A 26,020-nucleotide genomic window follows, 5' to 3' on the forward strand; every position below is an offset into this window, starting at 1 on the left:
ATATAGACACTTCAACTCTCTTATGGTTGGTGCTTGCATGATATATATATTTCCCATCCTTTATTTTCATCCGATTTGTATCTTTGAATATGAAGTTCTTTTCCTATAGACAGGATAACCATTGGATCAAGTTGGAGCTTGATTTTTTATTCAATCTGACAATCTCTGCCTTTTGACTTGATTATTTAATCCATATCTAATATTGTTACATCTTCCACTTTAATTTTTTCTATATGACTCAGGTCTTTTTTTCTATTCCTACTTTATTGTCTTCTTTTATATTAAGTGGATATATTCCAGTGTAACATTTTGATTTCTACAATGTTTTGAGTATATTAAAGCTACTTTCTTAGTGGTTTTTCTAAGGCTTATCAAAATTTACCTCATATTTACACTGATTAGTTCCAGTGAAATATATAACCTTTACTCCTATATAGCTCTTTTCCATCCCACCTTTTGTACTATTATTGTTATACCTATTACATTTATATATTACATTTATATGCATATACATTTTTATATATGTCAAACTCAACAATACATAGATAAAACTATTAGTTTATATGATCTTATATCTTTCAAAACATCTAAGAGGAGGGCAGGTTTATATTCATAGTTTGTTATGTTAATCATCTTATATACTATTTCTGGCTCTCTTCATTTGTTCTTGGGGATCTAGGTATCATATGGTTTCATTTCAAAGAATTATTTTCATTACTCCCAGAGAGCTTTGTTTCCACCCCCAACAAAAGAATACACATTGATTCATGTGGTTGTTTTCTAAGTCAACTTAAGTGAAGTTCTAAAATTCTCTTGCTCTACCGGAAGCATTAGGTGGCAGAATGTCTCACAGGAAATTCTCCACTCCCAAAGCATGGGTCCCTGGGTTTTGTGTCCTAGAAATGCAGTAGCTGGCACTATGGGAAGGTGAAGAATTTTCCCAAGGATGGCTTTTCCAAGCCTGTCCCCCTCACAGCCTTACTGGGCTACAAGGCTGGCCAGACTCACACTGTGCGGGATGTCAACAGGCCATGATCCAAGGTGAACAAAGAAGTTATGGAGGCTGTGACCATTGCAGAGACACCACCCATGGTGGTTGTGGGCATCATGGTCTATGAGGAAACCCCTCAATGCCTCCACACTTTTAAGACCATCTTTGCTGAGCACATCCATTAGGTGTGCAGAAGGCACTTCTATAAAAACTGGCATAATTCTAAGGCCTTCACTAAAAACTGCAAGAAGTGGCAGGATGATGATGGCAAGAAGCAGCTAGAGCAGGACTTCAACAGCATGAAGAAGTACCACCAGCTTATCTGTGTCATCACCACATGCCAGATAGCCTCTATGCCAGAAAAAGGTCCACCTCATGGAGATCCAGGTGAACGGAGGTACGGTAGCTGAGAAGCTGAGCAGCAGCTGCCTGTGAACCAAGTTTTTGGATAGAATGATATAATAGATGTCATTGGTATCACCGACGGAAAGGTTACAAAGAGGTCACCAGCTGCTGGCACATCAAGAAGCTACCCTGCAAGACCCACCAGGGGCTGCACAAGGTTGGCTGTATTGGGCATGGCATCTTGCCTGAGTGGCCTTCTCTGTGGCACGGGCCAGGTAGAAAGGCTACCATCATCACCACACTGAGATCAACAAAAAGATCTACAAGATTGGCCAGGGCTAACTCATCAAGGATGGCAAAATAATTAAGAACAATGCTTCCACTGATTATGATCTCTCTGACAAGAGCATCAATCCTCTGAGTAGCTTTGTCCACTATAAGGTGAAGTGACCAGAGACTTTGTCATGCTGTGTGGTGGGAACCAAGAAGCAAGTGCTTACTCTCTGCAAGTCCTTGCTGGTGCAGACCAAATGGTGGGCCCTGGAGAAGACTGATCTTAAGTTCATTGTTACCGTCACCAAGTTTGGCCATGGCTAATTCCAGACTGTGGAGAAGAAAGCATTTATAGGACCACTTAAGAAAGACTGAACTGCAAAGGAAGAAGGAGCTTAATGTCAGGAGCAGATTGTACAGCTGGTAGGATCTCAATAAACATTATTTTCCAGTGGGGAAAAAAGTAAATTCTCCTAAAAGAAAGAAAAAACATGCAATTATACTGTCTTTTATTAATATCTACAATGAGTGACTTTATTGGTGCTGTGTGTGTGTGTGTGTGTGTGTGTGTGTGTGTGTGTATTTGGATTACTGTCTGTGGATTACAGACAGTAATTTATTGGTGCTGTGTGTGTGTGTGTGTGTGTGTGTGTGTGTGTGTGTATTTGGATTACTGTGTCACCTGCTTTTTGCCTGAATTTCCTTTGTATTTTTGGGTAATACATATTTACTAGCAATGTTTTTGTTTTTGTTTTTTTTTTATAACATCTTAGAGGTTAGAGTGGAAGAGAGCCAAAGCATAAGGGACTCTTAAAAACTGAGAACAGAGGGTTGATGGGGGGTGGGAGGGAGGGGAGGGTGGGTGATGGGTATTGAGGAGGGCACCTTTTGGGATGAGCACTGGGTGTTGTATGGAAACCAATCTGACAATAAACTTCATATATTGAAAATAAATAAATAAATAAATAAGTAAATAAATAAATAAATACTTATAACATCTTTATTTCACTTGACTTTTGAATGATAGTTTTGGATGATAGTTTTTAAATTTCAGAAATTTGAATATGTAAATCCTTCTGTCTTCTGGCTTTCAGTGTTCCTTATGAAACTTTACCTGTTAATCATACTGTGGTTTCCTTGCATGTAGAGTCATTTTTCTCTTACTGCTTTTACAATTTTCTTCTTATCTTTAGCTTTGAACATCCTAATTGGTGTTTGTTGATCTTTTTTGTCATGTAATGTTTTTCATCAAATTTAGATGTTTCCATCCGTCTCTTTGAATGTTTTTTCTCCTTTCCTCTCCTCTGCTTACATTATGAATATGTTGGTATTCTTAATGGTGTCCTACATTGCTCGAAAATATTTTTCATTATTTTTAATCTCTGTTCTTCAGATTACATAATCTCTTATTGATCCAAGTTTGCAGATTCTTTTCTCAGCCAGCTCAGACATACTATTGAGCTCCTGTAATAAATTTCTTTTCAGTTACTTTACTTCTCAACTCCAGAATTTCTATTTGGTTCTTTTAAAATAATGTCTATTTCTTTACTGATAAACCTTTGTGTGCAACATCCACCATCTGTGCCCCTTAAGGTAGCATTTATTGCCTGCTTTTCTTGTGTATGGGTGATGCTTTCCTGTTTCTTTGCATTTATAGTTTTTTGTTATAAAGCAGACATTTTACAATAGTATCTTATAACAACCTGGATAATGATCCTCCTCCTCTGGGGGATTGGTATTTGCTTGGTTGTTTATTTGCTCCACAGTGTGCAGGCTGATGTTATTTCTTTTAGTCTAGCTACCTAAGGGTTGTGTCTGGGTGGGCATAATGCACTTGTTGGTAAGATTTTTACTCTTGGACATGCATGTGGTTGGAGGCTGCTATATGTCAGAGGGTTTTCTTTTGACCCACATTCAACCAGGGACTAGTAGCTGGGAGGTTCCTGCTCTGTTCTGGAGAGCACAGTTTTACACAAATACATAGTCTTCCAGATTGCCAAGGATGTGTATTTTACTTTTAAGGCTGTGTTCCTAATAGTCACCTCTAGATCAGAGCAATTTATTGTTCAATGTCTGGTCAAGTTCCCTGTGCCAGCAAAGCTTTTACTCTGTGTGATGGGTCTGCATGTATTAAGAAATGCTTTTAAGTCTGCCCCATGTTCTGCTCTAATTGTCCTGAGTAGGTATAGCCCAGCACATGCATACAGCCTTTTCAATCTTGAGTTGACTGTGCTCCCAGGAGGGCTCTTTTTGGTTTCCTCTTGGTTTCTCTTTATTAAAATTCTGGGTGCTCTGCTGCTTTGCTTGCACCAGCTCCTCCTAATTGCTCTCCACCAAAATCTCGTTTTTGACAATGTCCTTAGGGACAGAGTTCTCCATGCTGTTTCAAATGAAGTCAATTCCCTCAGGCAGAGTGGTGGAATTCTTTGTCCTCACTGTATACCTTCCACTTAGAAAGAAGCTGTGCACCACTGAACTGAAGCTGGGGGTAAGGGGCCTAGAGTAAAACCACCACTTTATGAGTGGGCACTGGGGCATGGTGAAAGTCCCTGGTTTTCTGGGGTTTTTTCCTCCTTGAGTAGAACACCCAAACTTTGAGTAAGCTAGGGTGGAAAAAAACAGGGCCTCAGTATTCTCAGCCTGCACACAGAATAGTGCTTCCACTCAAAGAATGGAGGCTTGGTGGTAGAAGAGATCACCACTCCTTTTGGCTGTGCCTGTGTAGAATAAATTTCTGCAACACAGGGTTGAGGGGATAAGAAATACAGGCAGCTACTCATGCCAGGTTGAAACCACAGCCCCAGAGTGGGAGCTGGGGGGAGGATTCCTACCTCCTCCCAAGATCTTCACCATAGCTGCTGAGAATAGAGCACCCAAGGTAGAGCTTCTGTAACATAGACCTGGTATGGTAGAGGATATGCAGGTAATTCTCCAAATGCCACACACTCTTGCTGTTCCTACTGATATTTAATAGGTTTTCTTGAATCAGTATTTTTCTAATTGCTATATGCCCTTTGGACATTTTCTGGAAACTTTAAATGATTGTTTTTTTTTTAAATAATTCAAAATAGTTAAATTGTTTTTCTGGAGAGAGGGTCTACTGAGCTCCTTACTTCACCATTCTGGAAATCTCACCCTTCAATATATTTTTAAACTTAACTTCTAAGTGGAAATGTGGTCCAGCAAAAAGAGAAATGGAGAGGTGTCAAGAGCCAGGATTTTCATTCCAACTTGGCCTCTAGCAAGCTGAGTGACTTCTCTTGAAATTCAGTTTCCTCATTTGTAGAAAAAGGAAATTGTATTAAAGACCTCTACATTCCTTCCAACTCTAAAATCCTATGATTTTATGAAGTAGAAATGGAATAGAAAGTAATCAGTGAAAAAAACATTCTTCTGTAGCTGTGTGAGAATAGGAAATAATAAAATAATCCACTGTGTTTTTTAAACCAAAACTGTTCCTGCTTGTTTTTAATTAAAACATGCACTTCACTTCCAACTTTAATCAAAATGTTACCTTAATGCATGCTTTACAGTCAAGAAATTTCTTCACCCCAAAGGTTTCCTTTCTAACCATTAGAACTGAAAAACTTGGGGCAACGGAAAGTTGTCTTTCACTGATTGGTCATTAAAAATATGACAGCTTAATGCTAAGTGAAAGCACTACAATTTACTACCATTTTACCCATATTATGAATTCTGCAATTACTTTCTCTCTGAGACAAGTCCAAGTTGTCACCTTCTGCATAAGGCTCTAAGGCCATACCCCCAAGAGTGTCTATTAATTATCCATACTTATTTCGAATGTGTGAATGACAAAATGTCAGTTCTCCCTATGCACCACAGAAAAGAGTTGCTTCATTGGGCCACCCATTTCTAGTCACAAAGACATAGTTTATTTAGTAATAATTATCTGCACAAATTGTTATAACAATAAAACTGTGATAAAGAGCCTCTCTTTCTGAGTAGTTTTGTCTTACTAATCAGTTTTAACCTGTTTATTTGACTTAATATTGTCATTTAGTATAGTTTATATTCAAAATCTATATACTCAAAGCAGGGGGAGAAAGGACTTTATATAATTTAAGAAAACTGCCAATGCAAATATATTTCAAAGCTTTCAACTACTAATCCAAAACAGAATATCCTATGATAAAGCTACAAGGTATATATAAATTATGAATATATATTGGCAAAAGTTGCCACTCATGGGCACATCCAGCAATTAGGAAGAATGAGAGCAAGATGGCAATATGGACAAAGTGAGCCAGAACCAAGTAATCATAAATCTTTAAATAACTTGCCCTTAAAGCAAAACTTATTTTTAAACTAACCATCTGTGCAAACCAATCATTGTCAACAGCTAAAGGGAAAAGGCAAAATATTTATCTTAAGGTGTATTACAGATGCAGATCCCTGTAGAGGAAACGTAAATGCATACTTTCAGTTTGTCCAAATGCCAAGGCCTCTTTCTGGTTCTCACAGCTGACCCTTAGACATGAACTGTTCAATAATTTCCAAATCAGCTTATCTGCTCACCAAGATATTTCTATGTTAAAAACCTTCAGGAAGGCATTTGGCTCAAATGATTTCTATGATTCCCTTTCTATGATTCCCAAATTTCCCTAGTTTCAGCTTAATTGTTGTAAGCTGGGATTCCCTTAGGAAGAAAATATATAATCTTTAAAAAAAAGAAATATAAGGAATAAAACCCTATCATCTTCCTCCATTTTCAGAGCCCATATTCTAAAACTGTAGATTATTCATTTCAATCCATTAAAAAATAGTTTCAATACTGATTTAAAAATTTATACTTTATAATGTCTTATGTGAATATGTATTATAATGTAAAATTATGAATATACAATATAGTAATGTAAAATTATTATGCTATAATAAATGCCCCTTTTCTTGATGTTTCTTAGTGAATCATCCTAGGAAGGTTTTCTTTCATTTTGTCTATTATTTCACTGTATAGAACCATCTTAATATGATGAAGTTAAGAGAAAAATATTTAAGATTTATTTAATGGCCCTTACAATAACTGTGTTTTTCAGGTAATTCAAGTTTTCATTAGCTGAAAGTACTGGTTAATGACCACATGATCCAATGGTCTAGAGACACCTCTAATCCTATGAACAGATAATAGCTTCTTCAAAAATAAAAGAAGCTATTCAAATTGGAAAACAGAGGAGCTTCTAAGTGAATATTTACCAACATTTTATTCATTACTTCTAGCAGGTAAAACTTGATTATTTTGTTTGGGTTCTTCCTTGTTATGTCACACTTAAAGGAACTCATTACATTACTGAAAAAGGAAGGGAAAAATCTTGTAATAAATTCTGAACTGTCAACACAGATTCAAGTCCTGATCACCTAGAGTACATATACATAAATCTTCTCCTACTTACCTAAAGGTCATTAATAATTTTTAAGTGGTTGTTGCTTTATCTACATGTGTGAGCATGTGCACACACACACACATATGTGCATGCATACATTCCATTTAGTTTTTTGTTTGTATAACTTTAGACAGCAAAAGCACTATAGTTAAGATGGAAATAAAAAAGGCAATTAACTTCCTCAGCTTTTTAGATATTCCCAGGATGCCAACTCTCAAGTTACATCAGGGTTTTAAGTATTTAAAGAGAATGGTATAAATTTTGGTTCAAAACAAAATCAATGCCTCATTTTGATGAAAAAATAAAATTCCCATGACTAGGAATGCCAGTTAATGATGAAGAACATTCTACACACATACATGAGAATTAAGGAAGGTTTTTCTTCCAAAAGATACGCAGTGGCAAATACTTTTAAAAACACCCTTTCTATAATTGTAGTATTTCAGTGGGGAGGGAGGCAGAGAAACTACCCTCTTTTGTTGTTTAAGAAATGGATAATTTCCATCTAAATTATCAGCATAAAGGAGATTTAAAAAACTACAAAAATTTTGAAGCCAATATAATTCATCTGGTTATGGGTATCAAATGGCTATTAGGCCACAAAAAATGGAAATGGGGTAAAGTCAAATAGTAACAAAAACTATGTTTTGGGTACAACTAAGGCAGTAACAAGGAAATAATCTTGGAATAAATATAGATGTCACATTAAACAGATTGTAAAAGATGTAAAACTCAAATTCCTTTTCAAATAAATCTTATCTAAACAAACAATTATAGAAAATGGGAATGTAGGATTTTTTTTTTAACAAAACAATTCTGCTTCAGTGCAAATGTGTCAAAAAAATGTCTCATGCACCTTAGCAGGAACAGTTTCCACAGCCTTTTACACTGTTGACAATTTCTTCTTGTAGTTTCTTCCTTTCCTCCTCTTTGGACATATTTTCTTCCTTTGCATCCCATTTGGGGTTATCATGGTTCTGTACACGACTGCTCTGTGTGTGCCACATTTCTGAATAGATACTGCCAGGGTTACCAAGCAAACCATGGTGGGTACCACGTTCAGCTATCTTACCCTAAAAACCAAAAGCAAGAGAAACATAGAAAAAGGTCATATAACTAGCATAATAACTGAAAATACACAGTACTTTCTAACTAAGGATTTTGAAGGATTAGTATTCGTTAAAATACCTCTCCCAATTCCTCATCCATAGTACAAGTAGAAAAAATGAGGTATGAATGCTTCCTTCACTGTTAAGCTATTAGCCCAGAAAACAAACAAAAAGCTATGAAATCCTATATATTGTAAACCACTTCACTCAAAAGAAATAAAATTCTAAACCAATTTGACAATTTCATATTAAAAAATACAGATAATAAAAAATAAAATAAAATAAAATAAAATAAAATAAAATAAAATAAAATAAAATAAAATTCTAATGTTCCATTTTTCATTTTGAAGGGAAGGAAGGTGAAAAAAATTTAAAGGCAATTATAATTGGTAAATATTTAATCAAAAGCACTGTTATTTATTTCAGGGACTTAAAAACAGTATCTTGAAATCCTTATGTGTACTTTAAAATAAAAAAGATTTCTCCAAGAAAAGCTTACTTCTTCCAGTAGCTATTTTTGTGAACAATGGATATTAAACTTAACATTGCACACATTTGGTATAGATTCCAAACTCTTATCTACAATTAGTCTCTTGACAGCTACTGTTAAACATGCTGGGAGACAAAAGGAATTTTGTCACTTTTACTGGTACTCCTGGTTATAGGACCTTTACAAATACACCCTTAAGCAAAATAACTAAAATTTGTTCCCACATCTGAGTGTTTAATTTAAGGCTCTTTTATTGCTAGCTAGGCAGTTTAAAAAAGAACTGTTTTGTTCAGCTATTTAATTCCCTAGGATTATGAAGAATGTAGTTCTCAACCTTGGTATATGTGGACCACTTCACTGGTACAAAACACCCCATGGATTACATACAGTTGAACCTGATGTGGGGTTCAATCCCATGACCTTGGGATCATGACCTGAGCTGAAATCAAGAGTCATATGTTCAACCAACTACACCACTCTGGCACCCCTATTTTCTAGGGCTTTTCACTGAACAGTTAGGAATTTTATCATCATCTTGAATTCATGTTGATAATTCTGCTCCAGTATAACATTACAAGGATGCTCCTCTTCTCCCATTCCCTATTTGTACTCTTCTCCCAAGTAAGACCACTGTTTTATAACAACATCAATATATTTACTCACAAGCTCAGTCTTAAAATATACACAAAATAGTTTCAAAATGGCTACTCCTATACCAATACCAATAACACTTATTATTAGGTTCAAATTTTGAGTTATTTTTGTCTTATGTTCCACTGAGGTTAAATAATCAAAATGATGTGTCCAACAGTTATTTGGATTGTTTTTCGTTTGCATATTTATGTTATGAATTTGTTATGCAGTTAGTTTCACTTTTTTCTGCTTGTAATTACTTCCTGTATTTCCCAATGCTTGTTGAGTTTCAATATTTTAAGTATATAAAAACATTACCATGGTTCAAAAGTAAAAATAATGTAAAAAAGGAGTTAAGATGGCAGTGTAGTAGGAGGACAATAGGCTTGCCTTGTCCCTCAAACATAGCTAAATAACTATCAAATCATTCTGAATATCTAAGAAATTGATCTGAGGATTGACAAAACAAAATGTACAACCAGAGGGAAAGAGAAGCCCACACCGTAGAAGGTAGGAGGTGTGGAGATGTGGTTTGTTGGAGAAATGAGTTTCAAGTGCTGTGGAGTGGAGTCGAGAGAGGAGTGCACAGGGGATCACACAAGGAAAATACTTCCTCAAAGGCACTGACTGGGAAAATGAGAGGGGCTGACTTTGGTGAGGTTTTTCAACCAGTGGGGCTCAAAGACTGCAGTTTTAGAGGTCCTTGATGTGGCTGGTATAGAGCTCTGAAGATGTGGCAGTGCTCTTGTAGAGAAGGCAGGCAGGTAACCTGGGGGCAAATGGCATGATCTGAAGATCTCCTGAGATACTCCCTTTTCTTGGAGCCATCTGAGAGAGGTGGTATTGCCTCTCTAGGGACAAAGAGCCAGCAGACAACATAGAAGACACCAGGGAGTTCCTTAGGGCAGAGATAAAAGAGCTTAAAACCAATCAGGCCAAAATGAAAAATATAATAATCGAGATTTGAAACTGACTTGATGCAATGACCACAAGGATGGAAGAAGCATTGGAATGAATACATGATACAGAAGATAGAATTATGGAAAATAAGGAACCTGATCAAAAGAGGGAAAGAAAAATCTTGGATCATAAAAGTAGACTTATGGAACTTGGTGACTGCTTGAAAGGTAGTAACATTCACATCATAGGAGTCCCAGAAGAAGAAGAGAGAAAAGGAGGCAGAAGACTTATTTGAGGAAATTATAGCTGAAAACTTCCCTAGTCTGGAGAACAGACTTCCAAATCCAGGAGGCACAGAGAACTCCATCAAAATCAACAAAAGCAGGCAAACCACAATACATATTGTACTTAAACTTCCAAAATATAAGGAAAAAATCCTAAAAGCAGCAAGAAAAAAGAAGTCCTTAATTTACAAGGGAAGACAAATAAGGTTAGCAGCAGATCTCTCCACAGAAACTGCAAGCAAAGAGGGAGTGGCATGATATATTCAACATGCTGAATGAGAAAAATAGGCAATCAAGAATACCCTATCCAGCAATGCTATCATTCAGAATAGAAGGAGAGATATAGAGTTTCCCAAACAAATACTAAGGGAGTGTGTGACCACTAAACCAGCCCTGGAAGAAATATTAAAGGAGACTCCTTGAGTGGGAAAGAAAGAGCCAAAGTGACAAAGGCTATAAAAGAAAAAATCTCCCTCCAGAAACAACAAAAAGTTAATATCAATAATTCATATCTATCAATGAATTCAAATCAATAATTACTTTGAATAAAAATGGACTAAATGCTCCAATCAAAAGACACAGGGTATTAGAAGGGATAAAAAAAAAAACCAAGCCCCCTCTATATGCTGCCTGCAAAAGAATCATTTAGAACTAAAATCTGCAGACTGAAAGTGAGGGGAATGGAAAAACATTTATCATGCAAATGGATGTCAACAGAAAGCCAGGGGCTCCTGGGTGGCTCAGCTGGTTAATAATGTGTCAGACTTCAGCTGAGGTCATGATCTCACAGTTTGTGAGTTTAAGCCCTGCACTGGGCTCTGTGCTGAGAGCTCAGAACATGGACCCTAATTTGGATTTTTTGTCTCGCTCTCTCTCTGTCCCTCCCCTGCTCGTACTCTCTCTCTCTCTTAAAAATAAACATTAAAAAAATTTAAAAAACGAAAGCCGGAGTAGCAATAATTGTATCAGACAAACTAGATTTTTTTAACCAAAGGCTGTAAGAAGAGATGAAGAACAGCATTATATCATAGTAAAGGTGTCTATCCAACAAGAAGATCTAACAATTGTAAATATTTATGCCCCCAACTTAAAAGCAACCAAACACATGAAACAATAACAAACACAAACTAACTCATGGATAATAATAAAATAACAGTAGGGGACTTTAACACCCCACTTACAACAATGCACAGATCATCTAAGCAGAAAATCAACAAGGAAAAAATGGCTTTGAATGACACACTGGACCAGGTGGACTTAACATACATTCAAAACATTTTAACCTAAAGCAGCAGAATACACAGTCATTTCACATGCACATGGGACATTCTCCAGAACAGATTAGATACTAGGTTACAAATCAGTCCTCAACAAGTACAAAAGGATTCACATCATACTATGGGTATTTTCTGACCACAACATTACAAAAGCTGAAGTCAACCACAAGAAAAAATTTGCAAAAACCACAAATACATGGAGGCAAAACAACATGCTACTAAACAATGAATGGGTCAACCAGGAAATAAAAGAAGAAATAAAAAATATACATGGAAACACGGCAGTCCAAAATCATTGTGATGCAGCAAAAGTAGTCATAAGAGGGAGTATATAGCAATACAGGTCCACATCAAGAAACAAGAAAAATCTTTTTTAATGTTTGTTTATTTTTGAGAGAGGGAGAGACAGACAGAGACACAGTGTGAGTAGGGGAGGGGCAGAGAGAGACAGGGAGACACAGATTCTGAAGCAGGCTCCAGGCTTCAAGCTGTCAGCACAGAGCCTGATGTTGGGCTCAAACTCATGAACCATGAGATCATGACTGGAGCCGTAGTCGGGTCTGATGTTCAACTGAATGAGCCACCCAGGTGCCCGAAGAAACAAGAAAAATCTTAAATAAACAACCTTATCTTACAGTGTCTAAAGGAGGTAGAAAAAGAACAACAAATGAAGCATAAAGCCAGCAGAAGAAGGGACATAATAGTGATTAGAGCAGAAATAAATAATATAGAAACAAAAAACCAGCAGATCAGATCAATGAAACCAGGAGATGGTTCTTTGAAAAAAATAATAAAATTGATAACCCCCCCAAGCCAGATGTATGAAAAAGGAAAATGAAAGGACCCAAGTGAATAAAATCACAAATGAGGGAGGAGAAATCACAACCAACACCACAGAAATACAATTATAAGATAATATTATGAAAAATTTCATGGCATCAAATTGGGCAGTCTGGAAGAAATGGGTAAGTTCCTAGAAACATATAAACTATCAAAACTGAAACAGGAACAAATAGAAAACTTGCAGACTGATAACCAGCAAAGAAATTGTATCAGTAATCAAAATACCCCAACAGACTAAAGTCCATGGTCAGATGGTTTCACAGGGGAAATCTACCAAACTTTTAAACAAGAGTTCATACTTATTCTTCATAAACTATTCCAAAAAGTAGAAATAGAAGGAAAACTTCCAAATTCATTCTATGAGGCCAGCATTACACTGATTCTAAAACCAAAGTCTCAACTAAAAAAGAGAACTATAGGCCAATATCCCTGATGAACATGGATGCCAAAATCCTCAACAAAATGCTAGCAAACTGAATTCACTGGCACATTAAAAGAATCATTCACCATGATCATGTGGGATTTATTCCTGGGTGCAAGCATGGCTCAGTATTCCCAAATCAGTCAACGTGATACACCACATTAATAAAATAAATGATAAGAACCATATGATCCTCTCAACAGCTACAGAAAAAACATTTGACAAAGTACAGCATTAATTCTTGATAAAAACCCTCAACAAAGGAGGGATAGAGGGAACATACCTCAACATCAAAAAGGCCATACACACAAACCCCACAGCTAATCACCAATACTACTAACATACTATTAACATAATACTTGGAAGTCCTAGTCTCAGCAAACAGACAAGAAAAGGAAATAAAGTGCATCCAACATGACAAGGAACAAGTCAAACTTTCACTATTTTCAGATGACATGATACTTGCAGAAAACACAAAAGACTCCACCAAAAAATTGCTAAAACTGATACACTAATTCAGTCAAGTCATAGAATAAAAAATCAAGGTACAGGAATCTGTTGCATTTCTACACACCAATAATGAAGTACCAGAGAAAAGAAATCAAGGATATCAATCCAATTTACAATGGCACCAAAACCCATAGGATACATAGGAATAAATCTAACCAAAGAAGCAAAAGATCTATACCCTGAAAACTGTAAAACACTGATGAAAGAAATTGAAGATGACATCAACAAATGGAAAGACATTCCATGCTCAAGGACTGAAAGGACAAATACTGTTAAAATGTCTATACTACACAAAGCAATCTACACATTTAATTTAGTCCCTATCAAAATATCAGCACCATTTTTCACAGAGCTAAAACAAGAAACCTAAAATCTGTATGGAAACATAAAATATCCCAAATAGCCAAAGCAACCTTGAAAAAGAAAAACAATGTTGGAGGCATCAAAATTCTGAACGTCAAGTTATATTACAAAACAGCAGTGATCAGAACAGGATGTTAATGGCCCAAAACCAGACACATAGATCAATGGAACACAATAGAAAACCCAGAAATGGACCGGCAACTGTAAGCTCAACCACCTTTGACAAAACAGGAAATATCCAATGGAAAAAGGACAGTCTCTTCAACAAAGATGCTGGGAAAATTGGACAGCAACATGAAGAATGAAAATGGTCCACTTTGTTACAGCATACACAAAAATAAATTCAAAGTGGATGAAAGACCTAAATGTGAGACAGGAAACCATCAAAATCCCAGAGGAGAACACAGAAAGTTAACCTCTTTGACATCAGCCATAGCAACTTCTTACTAGAATATGTCTCCTGAGGCAAGGGGAAAAAAAACCCAAAGTAAACTCTTGGGGCTAAACCAAGATAAAAGGCTTTTGCACAGTAAAGGAAACAATATAAAAGGCAACCTTTGGAATTGGAGAAGATATTTTCAAATGACATATCTGAGAAGGGGTTAGTATCCAAAATGTATAAAGAACTTATCAAACTTAACCAAAAAACAAATAATCCAGTTAAAAAATGGGCAAAAAAGACATGAAGAGACTTTTCTCCAAAGATGTATAGATGGCCTACAGAAACATGAAAAGATGCTCAACCCCATCAGGGAAATACAAATCAAACCTATAATGAGGTATCACCTCACACCTGTCAGAACGGCTAAAACAACTGGTGTTGGCAAGGATGTGGAGAAAGGGGTACACTCTTACACTTTTGGTGGGAATGCAAATTGGTGTAGCCGCTATGGAAAACAGTATGGAGGTTGCTTAAAAAGTTAAAAATAGAAATATCCTATGACCCAGCAATTGCACTACTAGGTTTTTATCCAAAATATACAAAAATACTGGTTCAAAGGGATACATGCACCCTGATGTTTATAGTAGCATTATCAACAATAGGCAAATTATGGAAAGAACCCCAATGTCCATCGACTGATGAATGGATAAAGATGTGGTATATATGTATACACAAACACACACCAGTATTACTCAGCCATCAAAACAAATAAAACCTTGCCATTTGCTATGATACAGATGGATTTAGAAAGTATTATGCTAAGCAAAATAAGTCAGAAAGACATATACCTTATGATTTCACTCACATGTGGAATTTAAGAAACAAAACAGATGAACATAGGGGGAAAGAGAGGCAAACCATAAAACAGACTTAACTAAAGAGAACAGAGATGTTGGAGGGGATATGGGCGAGGGTTTAGGTTAAATGGGTGATAGGTATTAAGGAGATCACTTGTGGTGAGCATACCTTGTATGTAAATGATGAATTACTAAATTCTACTCCTGAAACTAATTATTACACTGTATGTTAACTATGTGGAATTTAAATCAAAACTTGAACTATAAAAAATATATATAAAAAAGTATAATCAGGAGAGTCATGTTCCATTTCCTATCTCTTTTACCCCTTTCTCTCCCCACTCTATAAGTAGTCAATTTCTTTGGTTTCAGTTTATGTTACCTGAGAGGTTTTTTTTTTTTTTTTTTTTGCCAAGAGTTTATTTGGCATTGAAACACAAAAAATAAAGGCTTTAGTATATTTTATATTAATCAGACTATTAGACACTTCTGAATAGCCTTCTTATAATAATAATATCCATGATCATACCTCTAAGCCACTCAAAAGATTATGAATCATTAGATATTAAATTTTTCTCAGAGCAATTTAGGATATTCTTTTTTTTTTTTTGCAATCTGTATCTATCTATCTATCTATCTATCTATCTATCTATCTATCTATCTATCTATCTATCTATTTATCTATCTGAGAGGATGAGTCGTAGAGGGGCAGAGGGAGAGGGAAACAGAGAATCTTAAGCAGGGTCCATGGCATGGAGCCTAATGCAGGGCTCAAGCTCAGGAATTTGAAATCATGACCTCAGCTGAAATCAAGAGTTGGACGCTTAACCAGATGAGCCACCTAGGAGCCCTGTATTTTGCAAGTTTTTATAATATAATTGGCATACAATGTCATATTACTTTCATGTGTATGACATAGTAATTTGATAATTGTATACACTACTCAATGCTGGCCATGGTAAATGTGGTCACCATTTGTTACCATAAGGCATTTTATAATATTATTGACTGTATTACTTATGCTGTACTTTTCATTTCTGTGACTTATTTATTTTATAACTGGAAGTCTCTACCTCTTAATTAAAGAACAAACTGGTAGTTGCCAAAGGGGAAGTGGATAAGAGGACAGGTAAAATGAAGTCGATTAAGATGTTAAGAACACTCTGAGTTTCTTTGTTCCTTTTTACCCCACCCTTCTTGCAAATGGCAGCATAGATTTTCCATTGTTCTTTCATTTAACAACATATGTGGAACTCATGCCATATAACGCTCACTTTACTTTTCTTAATAGCATTTGCCCCTATTTTAGAAATGCTTTATTTTCCATGACCTGTGATATTAATATTTTTAAGTTGTCTTATGTTCTGTGCATTGTCTACATTTTCTACTGAATTCTTTTTATTTTTTTTAATATGTGAAATTTATTGTCAAGTTGGTTTCCATACAACACCCAGTGTTCATCCCAAAAGGTGCCCTCTTCAATACCCATCACCCACCCTTCCCTCCCTCCCACCCCCCATCAGCCCTCAGTTTGTTCTCAGTTTTTAAGAGTCTCTTAAGCTTTGGCTCTCTCCCACTCTAACCTTTTTTTTTCCTTCCCCTCCCCCATGGGTTCCTGTTAAGTTTCTCAGGATCCACATAAGAGTGAAAACATATGGTATCTATCTTTCTCTATATGGCTTATTTCACTTAGCATCACACTCTCCAGTTCAGTCCACGTTGCTACAAAGGGCCGTATTTCATTCTTTCTCATTGCCACGTAGTACTCCATTGTGTATATAAACCACAATTTCTTTATCCATTCATCAGTTGATGGACATTTAGGCTCTTTCCATAATTTGGCTATTGTTGAGAGTGCTGCTATAAACATTGGGGTACAAGTGCCCCTATGCATCAGCACTCCTGTATCCCTTGGGTAAATTCCTAGCAGTGCTACTGCTGGGTCATAGGGTAGGTCTATTTTTAATTTTTTGAGGAACCTCCACACTGTTTTCCAGAGTGGCTGCACCAGTCTGCATTCCCACCAACAGTGCAAGAGGGTTCCCGTCTCTCCACATCCTCTCCAGCATCTATAGTCTCCTGATTTGTTCATTTTGGCCACTCTGACTGGCGTGAGGTGATATCTGAGTGTGGTTTTGATTTGTATTTCCCTGATGAGGAGCGACGTTGAGCATCTTTTCATGTGCCTGTTAGCCATCCGGATGTCTTCTTTAGAGAAGTGTCTCTTCATGTTTTCTGCCCATTTCTTCACTGGATTATTTGTTTTTTGGGTGTGGAGTTTGGTGAGCTCTTTTTTCCTGCTTGTTTTAGAGGTCTTTTCTTTATTATCCATTGACATTTAATAATGGAGCATTAGAAAGCTGACTGGAAACTCTAAATGCATGGGAAAGGGATTTTTCCACTGTGGAGTTTCACTGAAGGTGATCAAATGGATACCTGGTCATTTTGGTGCAGTCTCTAAATACAAATATCTTTTTTTTTTTTTTCTGGGGCTACTTTTGTTTCTGTAAAGAAGAATTCTCCAGTTATCTCCTGATGAAGGAAGGAGTGGTGATAGTAGAAATAAAGAAATGGCTAGGAAGATTCTTGGAGCCAGTCACAGAAGAGGATCTGTGGTCTTCTTTGCTGTGTTTTGTTTTCCAGTTAATCTCCATGTTTGTTCATGTGTTTTACAGTTCTGTATCTAGAGCCTGTCTGACTCAATTTCCTGACAAGTAAATCTACAGCCTCTTGCCAAGGCTGGGAAGGGGTAATTACCAGCCTGTGGGGATAAGGAAGGGCCTTGGAAAATCTATTTCTTATGTAGAGGCAACAATAATACTACAAGATACTGCTGACATAACACATGAGGTCACGTAAGTTTCACTAGAAAATGAAAGTCTCTGATCTTCATAATCAAGCAAATATAGAACATCAAATTATAAAGATATTTTACATATATTTGCTATAATCACTAATAAGTTAGTTCCAATTATAATCCAAACTTCAAGTGGCAATGTTGTGATATAACTACAGATACCATCAACCTCATGCCATGACACAAGAGAGCACAAGCCTGCTCAAGTACTTTTAGCATTTTATATTTATAAAAAAAAGACTATCTGCATGTCTACATATAATGGAAAGTTCAGCAAAAAAGCATAAACAGATTTTATTTCAGATTACAATTTTTTTTAATTTTAATTATTTTTAAAGTTTTTATTTAAGGGGCGCTGGGTGGCTCAATCGGTTGAGTGTCTGACTTCGCTCAGGTCATGATCACATGGTTTGTGGGTTCGAGCCCCGCATCAGGCTCTGTGCTGACAGCTCAGAGCATGGAACCTGTTTCAGATTCTGCGTCTCAGTCTCTCTCTGCCCCTCCCCCACGTGTGCTCTGTCTCTGTCTCTCAAAAATAAATAAAAATGTAAAAAAAAAATTTTTAAGTTTTTATTTAAATTCCAGTTGGTTAACACAGTATAATGTTAATTTCAGGTGTAGAATTTAGTGATTCATCACTTACATACAACATCTAGTGCTCATCACAAATGTCCTCTTTTGAACATCAATTGATACTGAAGTATATTTACAACATTTCACACCAAAGGCATTATAGTATATCATCATAGTGAAAAAAATTATTTTATAATGAATGTAAGCACTTATGACCTAGGGATGCTCAAGTACACAGGTAACATAAAAATATACATATATATGTGTGTGTGTGTGTGTGTGTATACATATACACACAAATATATGTGATATATATACACACACACCACAGAAATGTATAACCTATAAGAAATTTTATGGTGTGAAAAATTCTCTCTCAATAACTCAATATAGAAAGTACATGAGAATGCTCTTTCTCTCTCAACATCCAGTATTCAGGCATTCAAAATGATAATGAACTGAAGGTTTACTTATTATATGGGAAACAATCATAGAAAAGGCTGAATGGGAGGTGAAAAACTGAACAATGTTAGAAATAACCAAGTATTTCAGAAAAAATATCCTTACAAAGAGGAGAAAAAGGAAAACTAGCACAATTTTTGAAACCTACCAATCATTATAGTGGTATTCTGATTTGATCAGAACATTTAGATAGTACATTCTTACAGTAATTCCCTCAGAAGAGATAAAGCAGTCTGTCCTTTTTCTTACTTTTCCCCATGAGGAAAAAAAAAATAAAAACAATCATGTTTGCAAATGACTCTATTTTATGGTAATTTTATTTTAGACATCAAGGGTATGTGCAGATATTAGAAAAATAAAAAATACAAAGACGATAATGGGCAATTATTGATTCTGTACGGAGCAAAAATGAATGCAGAAAAATTATTTTATATATACACTCTTTAAAACCTTATTCTAGGGGCGCCTGGGTGGCACAGTCGGTTGGGCGTCCGACTTCAGCCAGGTCACGATCTCACGGTCCGTGAGTTCGAGCCCCGCGTCAGGCTCTGGGCTGATGGCTCGGAGCCTGGAGCCTGTTTCCGATTCTGTGTCTCCCTCTCTCTCTGCCCCTCCCTCGTTCATGCTCTGTCTCTCTCTGTCCCAAAAATAAATAAAAAACGTTGAAAAAAAAAATAAAACCTTATTTTATCATATGAGGCTTTAATGCTTTCCTGATATAATTTTACTTTTAATACTTCAATGAAGAGTGATTAATGGTTTATTTCTTCATAGAAAAAAAATGAGTTTGTTTCCCTATCAAAAGGCAGTAAAAATGGGAGTCCTATCGGGATTCAATTTCATTTAAATTCAATTTTATTCTGAAAAATATCTATATTTCTTTAGAAACAATATTTAACTTATTTGTGTTTGTGATCATTTCCAATGTTCTTCACATACTATTTTTTACTGAACTACAATTAAGATACAATGTTATATTAGTTTAAGGTTTAAAATATAATGATTCAACAATCTATACATTTCTTAGTGCTAATCAAGTTAAGTGTACTCTTATTCCCCTTTATCTATTTCACCCATCCCTTCCCACACCACCCTTATGACAACCACCAGTTTGTTCTCTGTATTTAAGTCTGTTTTGTAGACTGCTTTGGGTAGTATTGACATTTTAACAGTATTTATTCTTCCAATCCATGACCCTGAAATGTTTTTCCGTTTCTTGGTATCTTGATACCATTCCTTGGTATTTTATGACTCTTGGTGCAATTGTGAATGGTATCAGATTCTTTATTTCTCTCTCTTTCTGTTGCTTCATTATTGGTGTATAAAAATGCAACTGATTTTCGTACATTGATTTTGTACCCTGCAACTTTGCTGAATTCATGTATCAGTTCTAGCAGACTTTTGGTGGAGTCTGGCAGGTTTTCCATGCAGAGTAGTATCATGTCATCTGCGAAAAGTGAAAGTTTGATGTCATCTTTGCCAATTTTAATGCCTTTGATTTCCTTGTTATCTGATTGCTGATGCTAGCACTTCAAACACTATATTAAACAACAGTGGTGAGAGTTGATATTCCTGTAGTCTTCCTGATCTCAGGGGGAAAGCTCTCAGTTTTTCCCCACTGAGGATGATATTAGCTGTGGGCTTTTTATAAATGGCTTTACTGATGTTTAAGTATGTTCCTTCTATCCTGACTTTCTCAAGGGTTTTTATTAAGAAAGGAGCTGTATTTCGTCAAAAGCTTTTTCTGCATCGATTGACAGGATCATATGGTTCTTATCTTTTATTAATGTGATGTATCACACTGACTGATTTGCAAATATTGAACCAGCCCTGCAGCCCAGGAATGAATCCTACTTGATCATGGTGAATAATTCTTATTATATGCAGTTGAATTCGATTTGCTAGTATCTTATTGAGAATTTTTGAATCCATATTCATCAGGGCTATTGGCCTGTAGTTCTCTTCTTTTGCTGGGTCTCTGTCTGGTTTGGGAATCAAAGTACTGCTGGCTTCACAGAATGAGTCTGGAAGTTTTCCTTCCCTTTCTATTTGTTGGAACAGCTTGAGAAGGACAGGTATTATGTCTGTTTTAAATGTCTGGTAGAATTCCCCAGGGAAGTCATCTGGTCCAGGACTCTTATTTTTGGGAGATTTTGATAACTGATTCAATTTCTTCACTACTTATGGATCTGTTCAAATTTTCTATTTCTTCCCATTTGAGTTTTGAAAGTGTGTGGGTGTTTAGGAATTTGTCCATTTCTTCCAGGTTGTCCATTTTGTTGGCATATAATGTTTCATAGTATTCCCTGATAATTGCTTGTATTTCTGAGGGATTGGTTGTAATAATTCAATTTTCGTTCGTGATTTTATCTATTTGGGTCCTTTCTCTTCTTTTTGAGAAGCCCAGCTAGAGGTTTATCAATTTTGTTTATTTTTTCATAAAACCAATTCTTGGTTTCATTGATCTGTTCTACTGGTTTTTTTTTTTTATTTTATATTATTTCTGCTCTGATCTTTACACATTCAATGCAATCCCAATCAAAATTGCACCAGCATTCTTCTCAAAGCCAGAACAAACAATACTAAAATTAGTATGGAACCACAAAAGACCCCGAATAGCCAAAGTAATATTGAAGAAGAAAGCCAATGCTGGAGGCATCACAATCAGAGACTTTGGCCTCTACTAAAAAGTTGCAGTCTGAAGACAGTATGGTACTGGCACAAAAACAGACACATAGACCAATGAAATAGAACATAGACCCCAGAATTGGACCCACAAATGTAAGACCAACTAATCTTTGACAAAGCAGGAAAGAGTATCCAATGGAAAAAAGACAGTGTCTTTAACAAATGGTGCTGGGAGAACTGGACAGCAACATGCAGAACAATGAAACGATACTACTTTCTTACACCATTCAAAAAATAAAATCAAAATGGATGAAGGACCTGAATGTGAGACAGGAAACCATCAAAACCCTAGAGGAGAAAGCAGGAAACAACCCTCTTTGACCTCAGCTGCAGCAATTTCTTACTCAACACATCTCTAAAAGCAAGGGAATTAAAAGCAAAAATGAACTATTGGGACCTCATCAAGATGAAAAGCTTCTGTACTACAAAGGAAACAATCAACAAAACTAAAAGGCAACCAACGGAATGGGAAAAGACATTTGCAAATGACATATCAGACAAAGGGCTAGTATCCAAAATCCATAAAGAACTCACCAAACTCCACACCCGAAAAACAAATAATCCAGTGAAGAAATGGGCAGAAAACATGAAGAGACACTTCTCTAAAGGCATCCGGATGGCCAACAGGCACATGAAAAGATGCTCAATGTCACTCCTCATCAGGGAGATACAAATCAAAACCACACTGAGATACCACCTCACACCTGTCAGAGTGGCTAAAACGAACAAATCAGGAGACTATATATGCTGGTGAGGATGTGGAAAACGGGAAACCTCTTGCACTGTTGGTGGGAATGCAAACTGGTGTAGCTGCTCTGGAAAACAGTGTGGAGGATCTTCAAAAATTTAAAAACAGAACTACCCTATGAGCCAGCAATAGCACTGCTAGGAATTTGCCCAAGGGATACAGGAGTGCTGATGCATAGGGGCACTTGTACCCCAATGTTTGTAGCAGCACTTTCAACAATAGACAAATTATGGAAAGAGCTTAAATGTCCATCAACTGACGAATGGATAAAGAAGATGTGGTTTATATATACAATAGAATAGTACTCGGCAATGAGAAAGAATGAAATATGGTCCTTTGTAGCAACGTGGATGGAAATGGAGAGTGTTATGCTAAGTGAGATAAGTCAGGCAGAGAAAGACAGATACCATGTTTTCACTCAAACGTGGGTCCTGAGAAACTCAACAGAAGACCAGGGGAGAGGGGAAGGCGGGGGGGGGGGGGGGAGTTACAGAGAGGGAAGGAGGCAAACCATAAGAGACTGTTAAATACTGAGAACTGAAGGTTAATGGGGGGTGGGAGGGAGGGGAAAGTGGGTGATGGGCATTGAGGAGGGCACCTGTTGGGATGAACACTGGGTGTTGTATGGAAACCAATTTGACAATAAATTTTATATAATAAATAAAATAAAATAAAATAAAATAAAATAAAATAAAATAAAATAAAATAAAATAAAATAAAATAAAATAAAATGGCTTAAAAAAATTCACCTGTGAAGCCATGTGGTCCTCAACTTTTCTTTGTTGCGAATTTTTAAATTATGGTTTCAGTATCATTGCTAGTAATTGGTCTGTTCAAATTCTCTATTATGTCCTGGTTCAGTTTTGAAAAGTTTTATATTTATATAATTTATCCCTGTCTTCTAGTTGTCCAAATTGTTGGCACACAGTTTTTCATAGTATTCTCGTATAATCTTTTGTATTTCAGTGGTGTCAGTTGTTATTTCTTCTCCTTCATTTCTGATCTTGAGTCTTTTCTCCCTCTCTCTCTTTTCTGATAAGTCTGGCTAAAGGTTTATCAATTTTGTTGATTTTTTTTTCAAATAACCAGCTCCTGGTTTTTCTGATCTATTATTTCTTTCTTTAAAAATTTTTTTTAATGTTTATTTATTTTTGAGAGAGAGAGACAGAGACAGAGCATGAGTGGGAGAGGGCAGAGGAAGAGGGAGACGCAGAATCCAAACCAAGTTCCAGGTTCTGAATTGTCAGCACAGAGCCCGATGTGGGGCTCAAACCCACGGACTGTGAGATCATGACCTGAGCCGAAGTCAGTCACTTAACCAACTGAGCCACCCAGGCGCCCCTCTTTTATTTCTTTAAACCTCTATTTCATTTACTTTTGCTCTAATCTTTACTATTTTGTTCCATCTACTGGCTTTGGCCTTTGTTCCTTTATTTCTAGCTCCATTAAGTGTAAGGTTAGGTTATTAATTCGAGATTTTTATTCTTTCTTGAGACAGGCCTATAGTGTTATAATCTTACCTCAGAATGGTTTTGCTGCATCCCAAAGAGTATGAGCTATTATGTTTTTATTTTCATTTGTCTCCATGTATTTTTTTATTTTTTCTTCTTCTGTTGAACTATTGGTTGGTTAGTAGCATGTTGCTTAGCTTTGTGTTTTTTTCCGTATTTTTCTTGCAATTGATTTTTGTGGTTTCATATCTTTTTTTTTTTGGAAAAGATGCTTGATGTGGTTTTATCTTCTTAAATTCATAGATACTTGTTTTGTGCCCTAACAAGTGATCTATTCTGGAGAATGTCCTAGATGCACTTGAAAATATTCTATTTTTTGATGGAATGTTATGAATATATATGATGTTAGTTTCATCTTGTCCAATATGTCATCCAAAGTCACTGTTTCCTTAATTTTCTGTCTGGATGAAATATCCATTAATGTTAAGTGGGGTGTTAAATTCAATTATTATTATTGTATTAATTTCTTCCTTTATGCCTGTTAACACATGCTTTATGTTTTTGGGTGCTCCCATTTTGGGTGCACAAATATTTACAACTGTTATATCTTCTTGTTGGATTTTTACCTTTTATCATTATGTAGTGTCCTTCTTCTCTCCTATTACAATCTTTGTTTTAATGCCTGTGTTGTCCAATACAAGTATTGCTCTCCTGGCTTTCATTTCACTTCCATTTACAAAGTGAATGTTTTCCCAAACTTTCAATCTCCATGTGTCTTTAGGTCTGACCTGAGTCTCCTGTAGGTAGCATTTAGATGGGGCATGTATTTTTTATCCATTCAGTAATCTTATGTCTTTTGATTGGAGCATTTAGTCCATTTACATTCTAAGTAATTAATAATAGGTATGTAATTATTGCATTTTGTAATTTGTTTTATGGTTTGTTTTTATAGTTTTTCTCTTGTTTTTCCATGTTTACTTTCTTTCTTCCCTTATGATTTGATGGCTTTCTTCAGTATCATGCTTTAATTACTTTCTCTTTACTTTTTGTGTATCTACACAGGTTTTTGATTTGTGGTTACCCTTAGGTTCATATATATTTTATGCATATAGAGTCTATATTATGTTGATGATCAGTTAACTTTGAAGTCATTTTAAAAGTACTAAAATTTTACTTGCCCCACGTTTTATATATATGTCATACTTTACATTCTTTTGTGAATCTCTTCACTTAATTTTTATAGATACATTGATTTTACTGTTTTTGTACTTTAATCTCCATACTGGTTTTATAAGTGATTAATATACTACTTTTATTATATGTTTGCATTTACCTGTGAACTTTTTTCCTTTCATAATTTTCTTACTCCTAATTATGGCCTTTTCTTTCCAGTCAAAGAATTCCTTGGGATGCCTTGGTCACTCAGTTGGTTGAGCATCCGACGTCGGCTCAGGTCATGATCTCACAGTTCGTGAGTTCGAGCAGGCTCTGTGCTGACAGCTCGGAGCCTGGAGCCTGCTTCAGATTCTGTGTCTCCTTTTCTCTCTGCCCCTTCCCCACTCATGCTCTGTCTCTCTCTGTCTCTCAAAAATGAATAAATGCTAAAAAAATTTTTTTTTAGAATTCCTTTTTTCTTGAAGGCTGGTTTAATGGTGATAAACTCCTTTAACTTTTTTTTTTTGCCTGGGAAACACTTTATCTCTACTTGTGTTCTTAAGATAGCCTTGCTGAGTGGAGTATTCTTGTTTACAGGTTATTTTTCTGTCAGTACTTTGAGTATACCATGCCATTTTGGTCTGCAAAATTTCTGCTGAAAAATGAGGTGAAAGCCTTGTGGGGTTTCCTTTGAATATAACTGTTTTCTCTTGCTGTTTTCAACATTCTCTATCACTAAATTTTGCCGTTTTAATTATTTTGTGTCTTAGTGTGGACCTCTGTGGGTTGATCTTGTTGTGGGTTCTGTGTGCCTCCAGAATCTGGATGTCTGTTTCCTTCCCCAGATTAGTGAAGTTTTCAGCTATTATTTCTTCAAATAAATTTTCTGTGCTCTTCTCTCTCCTCCTTCTGGGATTGCTGTAATGTGAATGTTGGAATGCTTGGTGATGTCACTAGGTTCCCTTAATCTATTCTCAATTCTTTTTTTTTTTTTTTTTTTTTTTGCTAT

At 36.1% G+C, this 26,020-nt stretch overlaps 1 protein-coding gene and 1 pseudogene across 2 annotated transcripts in view; one reads left to right on the forward strand and one right to left on the reverse strand.

Moving 5' to 3' along the window:
- The first annotated feature begins 842 nt into the window (after nucleotides 1-842).
- On the forward strand, nucleotides 843-2,008 carry LOC101082550 (annotated as a pseudogene).
- Nucleotides 2,009-5,479: 3,471 nt separating this feature from the next.
- ABCB7 (ATP binding cassette subfamily B member 7) overlaps nucleotides 5,480-26,020 on the reverse strand; it is a 167,988-nt gene continuing 147,447 nt past the window's right edge. For both annotated transcript variants that reach the window (XM_019823991.3, XM_004000654.5), the window contains one exon: nucleotides 5,480-8,081. In XM_019823991.3, coding sequence (XP_019679550.1) covers nucleotides 7,866-8,081 — 216 coding nt within the window. In that variant the 3' untranslated portion in view covers nucleotides 5,480-7,865. The remainder of the gene's footprint in view (nucleotides 8,082-26,020) is intronic.

This window comes from Felis catus, chromosome X, assembly GCF_018350175.1.
Source record: "Felis catus isolate Fca126 chromosome X, F.catus_Fca126_mat1.0, whole genome shotgun sequence".
Classification (NCBI taxonomy): domain Eukaryota; kingdom Metazoa; phylum Chordata; class Mammalia; order Carnivora; family Felidae; genus Felis; species Felis catus.